This window comes from Staurois parvus, unplaced genomic scaffold (assembly GCF_062004578.1).
Source record: "Staurois parvus isolate SC_StPar_1 unplaced genomic scaffold, SC_StPar_1.0 ptg000124l, whole genome shotgun sequence".
Lineage (NCBI taxonomy): Eukaryota > Metazoa > Chordata > Amphibia > Anura > Ranidae > Staurois > Staurois parvus.
In genome coordinates, this window is record NW_028317920.1 from 4,354,273 (window position 1) to 4,371,772 (window position 17,500).

The following is a 17,500-nucleotide window of genomic DNA, read 5'->3' on the forward strand; positions in this document are numbered from 1 at the left end:
ATGCCACTCAGACCAAACTGGTGATGTCGTAGTGTGTAGCCTCAGCAAACTCCGCTCTAGCCACACCTGCTGACACGCTTTGCCCCACCCACTGTGGCCTGGACACAGCTCTCTTGCCAAAGGAGTATGCATGCCTGCTGCTGGCATTGCACACGCTCAGAAACATGTCGCTTCCGGTGACATCACACCTGGGCTGCACTTCACTGCTTTCCGGATGTGGAAGATCTTGGTCATCTTTGACAGCTGTATACACCCTGACCCCACAGCACTTCTCTGCTGAGAGTCTGACAATCTTGCTCTGTATGGCACCAGCGATCTGCTGCTCGCTGGTGCAATGCTTTACGGGCTCCTGCAACAAAACAATAAATGCACATTTTTTAGCCTGAAAAAAAAAAAAAAAAAAAAGTGCATTTATTATTTGTCAAAAGGTGAACTTATACTTTGTCCCCTACCATTCCTCTTCCTTCGACAAGGGGACAAAGCAAAGAGCATCCTTCCTGTTTTGATAATTAAATTAACCACGCTAGCTAATCATTTATTTGTGATGGCCTGTGTTCAACTCTAGCACCAGGCACTTGTACAAGAACAGTGCCATCACCAATAATGCAGGGGGAGGGGTGTTTATCTGTCCAAGACTTTCACACCATAAAAAACACAAAACAGCAGAGGGAGCAGTTTGCAGGGAGAGGTGGTGTGTCAGTGCAAGTCTGCAAGGGGCCAGTAGCAAATGGACCTATACAAAAAAAAAAAAAAAAAACCCACTAAAAAGACAGATTTAATTTTCTTAATTGGTCATAATTTCTTTTCTGAGCAGAGATGATTTATAGACTCAAACCAGTAGGTATACTTTTAATCCTAAGGAGAGGGGCGGCACAGTGGCTTAGTGGTTAGCACGTCTGCCTTGCAGTAAATAGGTCTTAGGTTCGATTCCCAACCATGGCACCTCCTGCATGGAGTTCGCATGTTCTCCCTGTGCTTGCGTGGGTTTCCTCCGGGTGCTCCGGTTTCCTCCCACCCTCCAAAGACATGCTGGTAGGTTAATAGGATCCTGTCTAAATTGGCCTCGATATATGTATGTATGAATGCGAGTTAGGGACCTTAGACTGTACACCCCTTGAGGGTTAGGGACTGATGTGAATGTACAATATATATGTAAAGCGCTACGTAAATTGACAGCGCTATAGAAGTACCTGAAATAAATAAACAAGTGAATACTATGGATAGTGTTCAAGTCGATTCCTTAGACCCCCCCCAAGCATTCACACCTTTACATTGGAGTCTCCATACAGTCTCCTTGCAAGAAGACGCCCTGCTTGGATTGCCACTGGCGTCAACTCCCACTTTCCATCCAGGATATCTCCAATGGCATACACGTAAGGCACGTTGGTTTGCTCTTCATCATTTACTGGAATCTTACCATTTCTTGAGGAAAAAAAAACAAAACAAAAAGTGTGAGGTTAGTGAAGTCATTTTGCAAGTCTATTACTCATAAAAAAAAAAAAAAGGAACAGAATCACACACATAGAATTTATATGTGGGTTTCCTACATAAATCAAGTGTGTATGAGTTACAGATGACTGTACCAGAGACTGAATGATACTTTGTTCTGACTGTAACACACACACACACACACACACACACACACACACACACACACACACACACGGAAGACATGTCTGCAACAAAAGTCTGCTTTAATTCAGTTATTTGCCATCTGGAGAAAACAGCTCAGTTAAAAAAAAAACCTCAATATTTTCTGCTAAAGCTAAAGGCTTTTATTTTTAGTAATGTGGTTGTAAACCACTAACATGAAGTGTGAACAAAGCACATATTTCTATAGTTTACTTGCCTATATCCAAAGCACCGAGTGTCATTTTTCTCTGCTATCAGCTCTGCATTGTTTGGATGGAAGGGACACACACCCTCCTCACAGCACACAAGCAGGGTTTTTTTTTTTTTAAATTTAACTTTGTCATCACAAGGGTTGAACATCCCCCTTGTGATAACTTGGGCAGTGACATGAACTTATTGAGATATCAGGAGCCTGTAAGACCCCTGATCCCCCCAATGCAGCTGATCAGTACGAGCAGATGCTTGTCTGGCTGGTAACAGCCAGTAAAGAAAAAGAAAACTGAAGTGAAGAAATCCTCATCACTTCCAGGATCATTAATCAGAGGAAGGAGGGGAACAGATGTTGGAAAAAAAATATTAATATGAAGAATAATAATAATAATAATAATAATAATAATAATAAGTGATCACCCTCTCAAAAAAAAAAAAAAAAAAAAGGACAAAGCTCATCATAATTTTCCAAGCACAGAACACGGCCTGAACCGATATGCATTCTTGGATGGTGAATATGACAACCTCTTTCTCTCTGGAAAGAGAATTGGACCTGGGAATAGTGAGAATGCAGCCAAATTTTTGAGCACCACAACTGAGCGCAGGAGGTTATTTATTTAGTTTTGTAACTTTTCAAACAATAAGACCTACCTTTCTTTTATTTTAACTCCGATTCTCTCCAAGCCAATTTTTCTGGTGCAGGAGTCTCTGCCTACAGCAACCAGTACCTGCAAGAATATTTATTATACAATAAACAATGAAAGAGTAAAATATATGAATGTCTGGAGCACAGACTAACTCTGGAAGATCACTTACAGTATTATATTCCCCTTCGATGACCTGATCGCTTTCAGTAGATTTGGCAATGACTTTGAGCCTTCCTGGAGTTCCGGGCTCCAGTTGCTCTACCTGTAGAGATCAGTTAGGTTAATACCACTGAAATGTGACAGTCCACCCTAAATCATACAATATTTAAAGTAGAACTCCACCTAATTTGTTTCTAGAGATCCTCTGCAAAAAAAAAAAAAACAAAAACCTTTCAAGTTCTACACATTCCAGAAACACCTACTACCTGTTTGGTCCAATACCGCCAGCTTTCTTTGGACAGAGAAGCACCAGCGTCAATCTTCAGGAAGCATACATCCAGGGCTGATCACTCTCAGGTGATGATCACATGCAAGTGGTTGCAGGATCCGGCAGCCTCCTACAGCTTTTACGCATGCTGCCCCCAGAGCTAATCGCTGGCATGTAATTCGGTTGCATATAAATCGCTGTTGGGCGCATTCACAGGCATCCTAAATCACTTTAACGAGCAATCCATAATACAGAGTGGCCTTATTTTATTTCTAGGGCAGGGATGCTAAATGCACGCAGCTTTGTAGCAAGTGATTTCACAATTTCTGAACAAGTATAGAAACAAAGAATCCAAAACCTTGTTCTACAGCTGTGAACAACTGAACAGTCAATGATGAGTTAATATACGGTGCTTTTCTTTAATGTCTCTTCCCTCCTGTCATTCACAGGAGGGGAGAGAGCTAACTGCAGGAGTGGTGACAAACCCCTGCCATCATGCAACTGTGCTAGGACCTAGCAATTCGCTATTATGCCCAAGCACTGCCACATAGGAGGTCACATGCTCCCCCATTCCCTAAAGCCCTGAGCATATTTCAGCAGCAGCCCCAGAAGGCCGAGCCATGTTGGAGCACCAGAGATGAGAGTAATAGCTGGTCCAGAGGTGGACTTTGCACTAGGCATGCACTGAAATTTCAGCAGCCAAAACATATCAGACAAAAAGCCCTATCGGCATTTTGCTGAATGCCGATAAGAAAAATTTAGCCAATACAGGTGCCAATAACGGGAGTTGTGTGTACTGCAGGCAGATGTGGGGGGGGGGGGGCATTTAAAGGCAGGAGATGAGCAGTATATACAGAGAGCTACCGCTAAGAGTCACTGCCGGTCTTTAAAATGTAAAAAAATTCCCCCCCCCCCCCCCCCCCCTCGCTAAAGCTGCAAGGAGCTGTCATTTTCCCCGCAGCTAAAAGGAAACATAGGGGCGGGTCAGTGGGTAACCCTGCCCCCTTGTTTCCCTCAGCTGCAGGGAGAATGTCAGCTCCTTCTTGGAGCCATCGTGAAAGAGGAGAAATAAATAAAAAAGGGACAGTAACTACATTTAAAAACCGGCATTGACATAGCGGCAGCCAGTGAGGGGCCTGAGTGTATACATTGCTCCCTCACTGTATACACTGCTCCTCTCCTGCCCCCTCCCCCCTGCAAAGAGGATCTGTCACTCATATACTATCAAATATAGGACTACTGGTACCCTGTGATAGCAATAAAATAATAAAGTTAAAATAAATACAAACATTAATATAACATATATAACATTAAACATTACAAATACTACACATTAAAATAAATTTAAAAATACAAAAAAAATTTGAGCCTCCCCACCCCAACATATTTCGGTTTTAGCCACGTGCAATCTGAATTTTCGGTATCGGTTTTGGCAGCAGAATTTTCATGTCGGTGCGCCACTACTTTTGCAATGAATGGGCCAGGTAACAGGGCCCCTTAAACAAACATCCTGGCTGGAGTTGGGTTTTTATTTAAGAAATACAAATCATTTAAAAAGTGAAAACACAAGGAACAGTTTACATTCACACAAGCAGAGAATTGTAGCAGTCTGTACAGAAGGTTAAAATTTCTTACAGAAGTTGGTACAAATTTCTTGAGGAACTTCACTCCATGCGTTTCCATGTAAGTGCCGGCTTTCTCTGCCATCTCCTGGTCAAAGCCACGGAGGAATATAGATCGCACCATGACAGTCACATCCAGACCTATACCCGCCAGAAAACCGGCACATTCCAATGCCACGTATGAGGCACCAACCACGAGTGTTTTCCCAGGGCAGTATGACAGGGAGAAAAGGTCATCGCTGTGAGGAGAGAAGAGAGGGTTTTTTTTGTTTTTTAAAAACACAACATAACCGAGAATCATTTTGTAACCAAGTAAAAAAAACAAATGAACCCTTTTGGCCATACTTCTCTAATGGATCGCAGGAGCGAACTTGCACTCTAGTGTGACCCAGAACAAGCAAAAGCCTACTGTCAGTTGACATCACAGTGTTGCTCCAGGCTCAGAAGGATCCCGACCATAATGTTGGGATCTACCCAGCTGCTTGATTGACAGCTGGTTCCAGCTCTCATTGTGCAGGCGAGAACCTAAGCAAGCTGCACCTGCCCCCCTCCCCAGCCCCATGCCCCCGTAAGCACAGGAGGGGCAGAGCAGAGAGCTGTGACTGGTGGACACCACTCAGAGCTGACCCAAGACTGAGCAATCAGCAGGCATGTGGTCACTCAGTTTTTTCATTTTCAAGCCAATGGAGGACAGCTACAGCATAGAGGGGAGTATGGATGATTGTTTATAGAACCCCACAAGAGCCATTAAAACCTAACCTTCCAATTTTCACTTCCTTGTAGTCACAGAGTACATAATATCCATACAAATCTCCTTTATCACTCATGCAACTGGTTCAGTTTCTCAGAAATTGAAGTAAAACTTCAGGCACCACCAGCATGGTCCTTAGGCCCCTGGCTAGCTGCAGTGCATCCCCCCTCCTAACATTTTAGGGCACCCGGGAGGGACAGGTGCCGCATACAACCCCACTGCTTGTGGTCTGTCAAAGTCAATTGTAGGTTGCAGACATCTTGGGGTTCCTGCTGTACCAAGTGATACTCGAGTTTACAGCCCTAGGTGTTCAAAAGACCTGCGTTTGGGCATTTATTCTTGAAATCATAGATCAATTGAAATTTCCACTCTGTACTGCACTCAGCCTAGTTCAGCCAGCCAGCAGTGGGACTGGGCACTGCACTTGTCCTTCCGGGGCGCAGTGAAATGCCGGGAGGGATGCCGATGATTAGTGTAATATACAGTATGAGATATCAGTTTAGTTTGTAAACTCTAGAAAAACAGATAAGCAATGGGAAATTAAAATTTTATACATGCAGTTAGTTGACGGAAAAATTTTTAAAACAAGCCTAATGGTTTTAGTGAAGCATCTCACAAAAAAAAAAAAAAAACAACACACACACACACACACACACACACACACACACACACACACCCCCCCCCCCCCCCCCCCAAAACACCCACAGTAGAGACAGACCAGAGGAAAAAGAAAAAAAAGAGAAGAAAAAAAAAGAAAAAAAGAAAAAGAGAAAAAAAAGAGAAAAAGGAAGAAGAAAAAAAAGCGAAAGAAAGAAATCATTGTAATATTCAAATCTTTATTAGATTTCACTCTGGAAGGATGAACACATGGAAGCTGTTTATACAATTCTTAATATGGTGGGGGTCACATTCTGAACAACTGTTGATAGCCCATTGGATAGAGTAGTGTGCACCTTCCTTTAAGTTTCTGACTGAAATTACATATACTCAGTGGCACTAGATTAAAATCGGTCTCCATTAATATCTGGTAACAACAGACTACTGTCAGCTCCTGTGGGGTGTTCCTGTGCTCACCCCCTGGGGCCCTGTTTGACATGTGTTACATCCCTTCCTAGGGGGGCCCATTTAGCAGGAAAGGCCATTATTCCAACTGCTAACTCCCTGAAATCGTCCTGAGGAAGTATAGCCTATGAATCTCATTGAGGCATATAAGGACCCCATATATACACACACACCGCTGTAAAATGGGTATGTTTTTTGTTTTTTTCTTTTTTTCTTTTATCCGACAAGAGTATTGACTATATAGGGCAGCCTTTCTCAATACAGAGGAGCCTTTGACATAACTTTCTGGTCTCAGGGAACCCCTGCTAAAAATTACCATCTACAATTCATGATACATTAGTGTGACAAAAGGTAAGAATGCTCCTTATACTTGTGGTCACTGGGAAGAATTATCTCCTTACAGATTGCTAAAAAGATACTCTCTCAGTGGGAACTTACCCGAGAGGCAAAAATCGCTCAAAGAACCCCTGACAATCTCTGTAGGAACCCTAGGGTTCTACAGAACCCTGGCTGAGAAACCCTGATATAGGATGTCCAACACTAAGTCAGGGACTTTACAGATGGGCGAGATCAATTTTGATATAGAGATATTATATAATTATATATATATATATATATATATATATATATATATATATATATATAAATAAGTTATGTATTTTGTATTTATGGTGTATACCCATCTGCATGCATACTTTAACACACATTCCTATCAATACGATTTTATTTTACATTTGTTCTTGTAGCCCTGCAGACAGGAGATTGTTTTGGCACCCAAACACATTGGCTGCTTTTAAATGACCTATTATTATACAGGACTTCTATAGCGCCAAGTTTGTTGCCGATAATTAACCACTTCCAACCCTTAGGATGTACCTATATGTCCCCAGGTGAGAGCGGCTATACCAGGATCATGGCTGCAGCATGTAATGTTTGGGGATTCCAAGTAAATTGTCTAGCAAAAAAAAAAAAGCAGCTGATTTTATGTGAAAAACTTCAAAAATTGATCTGTGCAGAAATTGGTAAAAGTTCCTTTAGATTCTCTCATCTTGTTTTTCTGTCTGGCACTCTTTTCTGTATTAGTTTGTGGCTGGAATCTCAGAGGATTATTTCCATAATGAGGTTAAAGCTAATGAACACTGGCCATTTCATAAATTAAATGATACAAGAGTATTGGTTTCATACTCGACAAACCACAATAGATCTGTTCAGGATACCTGGCAATAGAAAAGGAAGCCAATATTTAGTTGCAGGGACGAACAGTAATTTTGCTCTAGGTTAAAAATCTAAAACATTCACGCTGCGCTCCATGGATCGTTCTGCCCTCCAGTGATCTGGACGAGAGTGGGCGGCCTGTCTCCTGTATCACAGCTTGTGTCAACCTTCCTGCTTGCGGACCCTGGGTGTTTGTCAGCTGATGTCTACCAGGTTTATGAGCCTTACTTCTTTGTACCAAATGTGAATGGCTTTTTTTTTTTTACTGTGCCAATACATTGTTTTTAAAAAAGGTACTACACTTGGGAGGCACTTTTCCAGCTTTTATTTCCCCACAGGGAAACCGCATGTGATTTGGACAGAAATCGCACCGCATTCCTGCTCAAATTGCATGCAATTCTTTTTCATTCATTTTCAAGGGGCTCAAATCGCACAGCAAGAGTATTGGTATTTGGTATCGGCGAGTACTTGGCTGAAAGAATCGTTACTCGTACTTGCCAGTAAAAAAAACAGTATCGGTGCAACTTTAATTCTGACATTCAACAAAGAGCAGAGCTGTGCAAGTCTCAGGAATGGATGGTCAGAAATACAATCCTTTGACAGGTAAAAAACAGCCCACTTCTATGTATTCCATCTGTGTATTGTAATATCAGTATCATTTTGACATTTTACTAGGGATTAACATGTTTGAAATTAAGTCTCCATCTTGTTCCATGGCAGATGACAAGGTGAAACTATTGTTCTAAAAAAAGTCTCTAACCACTGAAGATATATACATTTGATTGAAAAGCAAGGCCAGACTTCTAGCAAAGTTTGATCTAATGTTTTCTCAAACATAATAGGGACAATTGCTAATATGTGCTAATAGTTTATAGTACATAAATAGCAAATGCTACCCAGTGGTCTCTTGCAAAACACTGCTTGATGAAACAAAAGTCACTTGTTCAAAGAGGAGCTCCAGTCAAACTGGTATTTAGTAAAAAAAGTCAGCAGCTACAAAGACAGACACTTACCTGTCTCAGGATCCAGCGATGTGCTCACCTGAGCTGTTCTTTACACTGCGGTCCTGTTCCAGCTCAGCATCTCAACTGTGGGCACCTGGCTGTGACAACTTGATTTACAGCTGGGTGCCCACTGAGCATGTGCGAGCTGCTCTGCACTTTGTGTATCAGATCTGTCACATGTCCCAGAAGACTGTGGGGAGGGAGGGCAGAAGAACTTCTGATGTGATCGCCTAGGCTAGCAGAAGTGGGAGCGGGTACTTGTCAAAGCCAGGTACCCGCTCCCCCACCCCAACAAAAAAAATGCCATTAAGAGGAGGGGGAAGGAAGCCTTGAAGCAAAAACATAAAGGAGTTAAAAAGGAGGCCTTAAAGAAGTGCTCCGCATTAATACAGCAATCAAGACTGAATGTTGTTAAACAGATAAATACTAGATGCTTTGATATCCTTATCTCTTGACTGATGGGCGATTTCTAAAGAATAGCTTCTCTAAGAACAGGACTCTAAAACTTCTATGATAGTATAGAATTCAGTTCTAATGAGTACTTTTCCTAGATTGTAAGCTCCAAGGAGCAGGGCCCTTGAACCCCTCGTGTTTTGTCTTGTTACTGTATTGTCTCATGTTCTGTCCCCCACTATAATGTACAGCGCTCAGCAAACCTTTTAGCGCTATATAAATACTGTATAATAATAAATAATAATACTTAAGGCTGAACTCTGGGAACATTTTCCCCCCATGCGGTAAAGCTGTGCCCGCGCTGCACAGTTTAACAGCTTTTTTTCCTAGAGGAGAGAAGAACAAGGATATACTTACCTGATCCTCCCAGCACAAGACCAGTCCGGCATGCCCACACCAGCAGTCTTGAATAGTGGACTGTTCCTGACGTCATCACGCCCAGAGTAGGCTCCACAGACCAGGAACAGTCCACTGCTGGACCATGGGGGAGCGCAGTTTTCGGAAGGATCTAAAGATAGGGGCGAGTATGCACTTTCTGCTCACCCCAAGAGACAGACGGTTTCAATCTAATCCACATTGAAATAGTAAGAGCAAACAAGCCTGCAAAATCTGTAAGCGAGCTGGATAAAGCAGCTCTATAGTTTGGCTATAACCAGTGCTGTGGGTGCTATTTTTCCTTTTTACTGGAAAATAAAATGTTGCTGCAGTAAGTATAGTCTCACTTTAAGCTACATGACCTCTCTCTCTCTACAGCACATCCCAGCTTTCTATTATGAGACAATAAAGTGAATAAAAGGAGTGTTGGGCAGCATGGGACAAACTACTGCAGAGAAAGTTAGAAGGGCATCATCAGAATTTCACACAGGGGAAACCAGGTTTTTGGTACAGATGTGAAGATGTCATTTTTGGATACCTTCTATTTTTATAAAAGGAAAAAGTTACTTCATAGCACTTTAGTAAAAGGCTTTCTGGTTCCACACCTGACTGGTTGTACAGTCTCCAATGACCCAATCAATGTTCTATGTACAGAACACAATGTGTGACATGTTCACGTCCCTTTTATGTAACCAGCTCCTAGCAAGCAGCTCTTAGCAAGACTACAATCTCAAATATTAATGAAGATCACAAGATAGTTTTTTTTATGAATGAATCATCTGATCATATTGTTTGCAGTAAAGCAATACGCCTTCTTGCCATACAGCAGACACATGACATTCATTTGATTTAATCATAGGTGCCTGACCAGGATTCATTTATATGCAAAGTTATGCAATCTTGTAAGTTATGAAGCAAGGTAGAGAGTGGTTTTATTTCTTTCTGCCTGTCATGCTGATCCTTCAGCTTTAATCCTTTGAGCCAGAGCATTGTGAATTCACTTGCTGCATCTTTGTCCTGGGTCAGCTCAAAAACACAGAAGCCAGAGCATAACCATGACAAACAGAATTCTCAGGACATGACTTACAGCAATAGATGTTGTTTAGTCATGCCAGCTAGATAATGACTTTACAGAAATACATTTCTAAGTTCCCTTTTACAAAAATGGATGTTTGTGACATTAACAGGAAACAAAACACTTGTCAAAGCTGAACGCCAGGATCAGCAAATATGGTCTACCTACAAGAGTCATGTATTTTAAATCTTGGTGCGCTTTGTGTTCTTCTTTCGTTATGTGCAGTAATCCAGTGGGAGACTTTAGCTTCCTGTAGTAAAGACCGCTCACTGCTGCTCTCTCCTTGTGCAGGGTGACTGGTCTTGTCTCCGCCCCCTCCTTTAGTTTTCTGAAAGCAGCCTGTAGAGGGTGGAGCCTCCTGAGCCATTCCCACAGCTCAGCGATGTCACTGCTACTCTAACAATGGTCTCCAAGGGCATTTGATGAACACAAATTGGATATAGATCCTTTGAGGCTATTGAATATATGTGACTTAGTTTTATGTACTGGAGTTCTGCTTTAAAGTGGTTGTAAACATCAGACATGAAAATCTGAACAAAGTATCTCTCTCTCTAGTGTGTACTTGCCTCAATTAAGGGCACCGAGTGTCATTTCTGTCTGTTGCGTCACGCTATCTGCATGATTTCTGACAGGTATTCCTGACACACAAGAGAAAAATGGTGACTGGAATTACCACCAGCAGGCTGACAACCTCAGCTCTGCGGAGGGGTGTGTACCTACCCTCCAATCAGCTCTCTGAGCTCTGCAGTGTGTAGCTTCAGCTCAGACAAGCTTTATAAATTCTACACTTTGAACAGATGTAGAGAAGAGAATACTGCAGATCAACAGGTACAACTTATGCAGGATGATTGGTTTCACGTCTGTATCACCGGAGGCCAGTCACATTAACCAAGTATATTTAACCACTTGCCTACTGGGCACTTTTACCCCCTTCATGCCTAGGCCATTTTTCAGCTTTCAGTGCTGTCACACTTTGAAAGGCAATTGGGCAGTCATGCAACACTGTACACATATGAAATTTGTAATTTTTTTCACATATAGAGCTTTATTTTGGTGGTATTTAATCGCAAAAAGAATGAGAAAAAGGAAGTGCTGATAATCCCAGAGGAGCAGGGGGAATGTATGCCCTATGTTAAAGGAGTAACAGCAGGGGTCGTAAGGTTTGTGGCAGTCCACAGGAACAGGTGAGCTTGGTGACAGGTAGGCGAGCTTGGTGACATTGATGCAGATTCACAGGCATTGTTAGTGGCTGTAGGACGTGCAGCTCCTGTATATGTCAAATATGGGTAACATGCAAGGATTCAGCCAAGTCTTTCTACATGTATGGAAACTTAACTACACGTGTGTCAGGAACACGGCAGTCTTGGCTTCGCTTCAACACTCTCTCACCCAGTATGTGGCCACCTCAAGGTGTCTCTTGCAGCTGGGTGCCCTGGCGGCCACAATCCTACCAACACTGATTTATTTTGCATTTCCAGATTTACGGCGTTTACATTTTTTAGAAGAAGGTTTTAAAAGAATTTTCCAAGCCCTGTCCTCATTAATTTTGAGAACCCCTGATCTAAGACAATATGGTCTCTGAAGGCTAGGTTTGGAGATTTCACTACTGTGCTGTTCTCCTTGCTGAAGACCAAGTGGTTCCTGAGGACCAGCAATGCAAGGATCTCCTTGTTAGTTTCATCCATTCTGTGGATCTGTTTCCTCCACCTCCCTTGCTACTATATAATTTTTACCCCAGCAGTTTTTAGGAGAGCAACTTTGACATAAAGAAGCAAGACCATGTCCTTACCAAGATGGCGGCCACCACCACACAGATACTGTGCACAAAGCACTGTAAACGCAGAAAAAAAAAACTGAGAAAGATCAGCTGCAGAAGTCTACAGGCAATAATGTTATCTAGTCCTTTGCACACGGATTGCTTTTTTGGGTACAGCTTACACAAGTACAGGTTCTTTTTTATTGATAAAGCTGCCTTTTTACATTGCAAAACAGTTGTAAAATTCCTTGAATAGCATTAGCAGTTCTCGCCCAGAGTACTTTGTATTCAAGTTGCTCACAAGAGTTCACCAAGTTCATTCCTACCATGAAGAAGGGTGAGGCCGCTGTGCAATAAAAACACGGGAAAACTGGCTTATACGGAATGTTACACAATCAGGCTTTTAATGCTGATGAGCATATACTCTGTCCTGACCATGAAACTGTCAGGCAACAGCAAAAGTCAGGAAAATTGTGCAAGGTCTATTAAGAGGCGTTGACAATCTGGAATGTAGCAACAGTACAAATACAAAGCAAGAAACAGGAAAGTTAGAAGGAAGAGATACACCTACCTGGTAATGCAGAATTCTTTATCTCCAGGGATGTCAAGGTATCGGGGCCTTTCACCAGTAGCCACAACAAACTTCCCTGCAGTGTAGAAACTCTCTTTTCCTTTCCTGTTTGTTGCCTAAAATGCCAGAAGTGTTAGACATTAAATGCTCAAGTTTTATCCGTCTACTAACCCTTTCACTGTCAGAGCCATATTTATTATTGCACACACACAGTAACATACACATTATAGGTCAAAGGATTACTTAAAGCCCCCGATACATTTTCTGAATGCAGAGGCCCTGTAGAATAGTTAGGAATGCAATGACCCCGATACCGGAGTATTTTCACGAGAAGTCTTACTTATGAAAATTACCCCCGATACCGGAAACTGATATTTTGCGGTGCGATCTGCGCCAATACAAATTCCACTGCAAAGATTTGCATGCAATTTGATCAGAAATGCGATTCCTGTCCAAATCGCATACGGTTTCCCCACTGCTTCTGTGTGAACCCAGGCATGTCATAGCAGTGTGGGGAACCTCCCTGCAGGCATCCCAAGCTGAACAAAGTGGGCGTGTGGGGGATGTGTACTATGGAGGCAGATGCTCAACATCAGGGGTGTCCAAACTATGGCCCTCCAGGTGTTGAGGAATTGCAAGTCCGATGAGGTCTTGAAAGACTGACACCCACAGGCAAGACACCCAGAGGCATGATGGGACTTGTAGTACTTTAACAGCTGAAAGGCAATAGTTTGGACACCCCTGCTCTATATTCTCAGCAGTAGGACAGGAGAGAAAGCAGAGGTGATTTGAAATTCCCACTGCTTTCTCTCCTCTCCTTGCAGGGACAACAGTACGGGCTAGAGGGCTTTTGATTGGACAGCACCTGCACAATCATCCCTGTAAGGAGGGGAGAGAAAGCGACGTTCTCTCCTCTACTACCACTGAGAATATGGAGCATCTGCCACCATATTATGCATCCCCACTCTCCACTGCGGGAAACCTCCCCGCACCGCTCCTGTGTGAACTATGACAGCTTGGGTTCACACAGGAGAAATGAGGAAACCGCATGCGATTTGAACAGGAATCGCATTCCTCTTCAAACTGTGGGGGGGGGGAAAGAGGAGGGAGGATGGAGGAGGATATCTGTGCATCCCTAAAAAGAGTGGCAGCTGCAATTTTTGGCTTACAAGATAAATACACTATTGTCAAATCTTTATTTGCAGGAGATGCAATCTAGTGCCCAGAAACATAATATAATCTGCTTTGTAAAATATAAAAGACTAGGATATATCATGTTAATAGTTGTCCATAGGTGACGCTTTAAAAGCCTTTATAGTTCATCAATTTTGAGGTAAAGTAGTTGTAACCTTCATGAAGTGATTAGCCTCAGGGTAGAAATGAAATAAATCTTTCTACATATAGTACCCGTTTATCTGCAGCCCTCTGTTCTCTAGAGCCGTTCAAAGTGTACAGTTTACACAGCATTTCTGTGCTGCCAGTGGCAGAGGATCTGATGTCACACACTGGACAGTGTAGAGCAGGGAGCCGAGTGTAATTTGAGACCTGAGTTGAGGGACCGGTACCCCCCCCTTTACAATGTCTCATAGTAAAACATGCACAGCTGAGGCTGTCAATCACTTTTCTGTGTGCTGCAACCCCCTTCCTTGTCACCAGTTATTGCTTGGAGTTAGCACAGACTGTCAAACAGATATCAGAGAAAGGAGACAGCAGACAGAAAATCACAACAGGAGCTTTGGATTGAGGCGAGTACATACTTTATTCATTTATAATTTCAGAGGTTTACAACCACTTTAACAGTAAACGCCCTATAATTACTGCTCTCACTTCTGCATGCTCAGAAGAATCATTTCTACTAGAAAGCCCGCAGTAAAAAATGTAAAACTCTTGGCTGCTATAGCAGTTAGGACACGGTGTAGGCTGTGTAAACTTTCCTGTTTACATTGCACAGTGATGAGATAGCAAAATCAATAAGCTCATCATTAGGACAGCATCTGGCAGACGCAGCAGTGATGGGAGATTTAGATCGATCTTCAAATACTTAAATGCTGGATTGATAGAGGATGTAGAATAAATCCCTCTCTAAATTTTAAAAACATCAGTGGGTCATAGCAAAAAGTCTGTACGTGATCCTGTTAGTTTCTATACTGGTTATAGTTTTCAAGTTCTTGCATAAAACACTTACACCAAAAAGACTTCTATGGGTCCATCTCCGATTTCAGGACTCAGCCCCATAGTTGTCTATGTGCACACTTGTCCAGGACAGTGAAGACTTCCACCACTGGATGTACACAACACCCATCCCATTGAAGTAAATATAAAATGGAGGGACGATCCTCTTGACTACTTAAATACTCAAGATTACCTTAATTTTATGTGGTTCAACAAACTCTGCATATGCGTTTTCATAGCGGATATTCTTGTCTCGCAGAGACACTCTGTAGCCCCAATTCAAAGAGCCAATGTAGTCCTGAATATTCTCTCGCATTGTATCCCAGTTGTGATTCACTGCAGAAAAAGGAAAACAAGAAAACAAAAAAATGAAAAAAAGCAAAAAACACAAACCTTATGTATAAAACTACCATTTTTGAAATGAAGTACAATTAATTAAAGACAAAAACACAATTTTTTTTTTTTTCCAAGATTTGGAAAGCATGGCGAGGGTTAGGCGTCAGGTTTCCTTTGGTATTTGTGGTCATGTCTTACAGTCTGTTAGCTTTTCCAAAACTATACGAGTACAAACCTAATAAATTCAGTTTGCAGCAAGTTGGACAGGCCCTCTTACTACATACTGTAGTTGTTTGTAGACCTAAACAAGATAGTATATTGTAGGAGCACCTTTAGAATGAATCACTCCAATTGTTCTGATCAGCAATACCACAGAGAATGAAAGCGATGAAAAATCTAAAAAAAAATTGTGAAAAACTTTACACCAGTAGAGGAATAGAGGGAAAATCTTCCAATGCGGACACTTGTTCCAGCAACAACAGTCTAACAGGAGATTTCCCTCGCATTGGAAAGATACAAGGGTTGGACAAAAATTGTGGAAATACCAAGTAAAAGAACGAAATTGTTACTCAACATGGTGTTGGACTGCCTTTCAAAGATGGCCTGAATTCTAGGAACTTACAAATTCAAGTCTTGGATGGTGGATAATGGAATCTGATAAAAAGCAACATGAATTGAATTCGGTGATCAGTGAGCCCAAAGACTGAGTGGCACTTTCCGTTCACTGTATGTAATATAAACCACACAGGCAAGCCGCCTGGAGTACCTGCCACGATGGAAGAGCTGCTACTCGGTGTGGCGCACAGGGCCCGCTGCGCAAGCCAAGATGACTTGAGAGAGGCGGCGGCATGCTCCCTAAACACTTCGTCATAACCACCCAAACATGATTCCCTTTTCTTCCGTTAGAGCAACGTATGTTCCGTGTCGGCGGCTGGACTGACGCATGCGCAGTAGGCCCTATACACCACTGAGTAGCAGCTTTTCCATCATGATGGGTACTCTGGGTGGCTTGTCAGTGCTTCTTGGACACAGCCACCCATAGGGGACATATGTGGTGATGACCCAGGAGAGGCAAATGGGAACAATGTCTGTTGTGGCAGATCCTCTTCAACTTAATGTGAGTCCATAGGTTGGTGTGTTTTAATTGTCATTGAAAAGCATCACACGTGGATGGGAGTGCGTGCTCTCTTTTCTTTTCAAATGAAATCTGATCCCACTTTTCATGCAAAAATAGTTTCAGTTCTCACAGAGATGCCAGGAGGTGGAATACGAGCCCAAACCTTGTTCACTAAAATTGACCATAGTAGCTCTATGATCTTGAGGTTCAGAGACTGTGGTGCCCAGGGAAGGTGCGAGACTGTCTGGCATTATCAAAATGTGATTTGATACGCATGCAGCTGTATGAATTGGAGCATTACGGCCTTGGTAAATTGTGGCGTCTTCAGGAAAAAAAAAAAAAAAGTGTCCATGGGGCAAACATTTCTACACAGTCGCTGGCAGTGAATCTGCCATTCAAGGTGATGATGGAGCCTGCAGAAAACAAGATATGGCTGGCCAAACCAGGACTGTGCTGCCACCATGTTTTACTGTTGAAACAAGACAGTCCTGGGACAGGGTTTGCCCCACGTAAAACACATTTGGTGGTTGGGAACAGTGTGAAGCTCGATTCATCGGACCATATTACAGTCTTCCATTAATCGATAGTCCAAGAGTCTCTCTATCTATTAATAATCACACACAATGTATGTCATAGCGCCAGTAATATAGCAATTTCAGGCATCCCTGCACTTTATAGTTAGCAACCTACACCATGCACTGTGATGAGAATCTGAGTGCTTAGGTCATAAATAGTTGCTATACAACATGAGATACTAAAAGGAAATGATGCCACTTATTAACCCTTACCTTCAGCAAGCGTTTTCTTATAAAATAGGGATTCTTACTTACCATATATTGCAATACATGTTCAACCTGGCCAACTGCATCAAAGCGATCCCTCTCTGGCCAGTCCCTACTCTATCTTACCAACTCTTATTTGCAAAAATAGATACCCTTGAAATTATAAACATATATTGCCAGTATAGGGCAGAGATAGCTGGAGGTTTATTTAAAAAGGGATTTATTTTACAGGTGCATATTTTTACCTCAGTTTTAATTATAACATATCGCCTATCAGAAATAAACTAGCAGAA

General features: G+C 42.3%; 1 protein-coding gene across 1 annotated transcript in view; it reads right to left on the bottom strand.

The window, feature by feature from the left end:
• TXNRD3 (thioredoxin reductase 3) overlaps positions 1–17,500 on the bottom strand; it is a 46,530-nt gene that overhangs the window by 11,844 nt on the left and 17,186 nt on the right. The window contains exons 7-12 of the mRNA XM_089672296.1: positions 15,166–15,308; positions 12,801–12,916; positions 4,552–4,777; positions 2,659–2,751; positions 2,494–2,570; positions 1,266–1,422 (exon numbers count right to left, since the gene is read on the bottom strand). Of these exons, the coding sequence (XP_089528422.1) occupies positions 1,266–1,422; positions 2,494–2,570; positions 2,659–2,751; positions 4,552–4,777; positions 12,801–12,916; positions 15,166–15,308 (812 nt within the window). The remainder of the gene's footprint in view (positions 1–1,265; positions 1,423–2,493; positions 2,571–2,658; positions 2,752–4,551; positions 4,778–12,800; positions 12,917–15,165; positions 15,309–17,500) is intronic.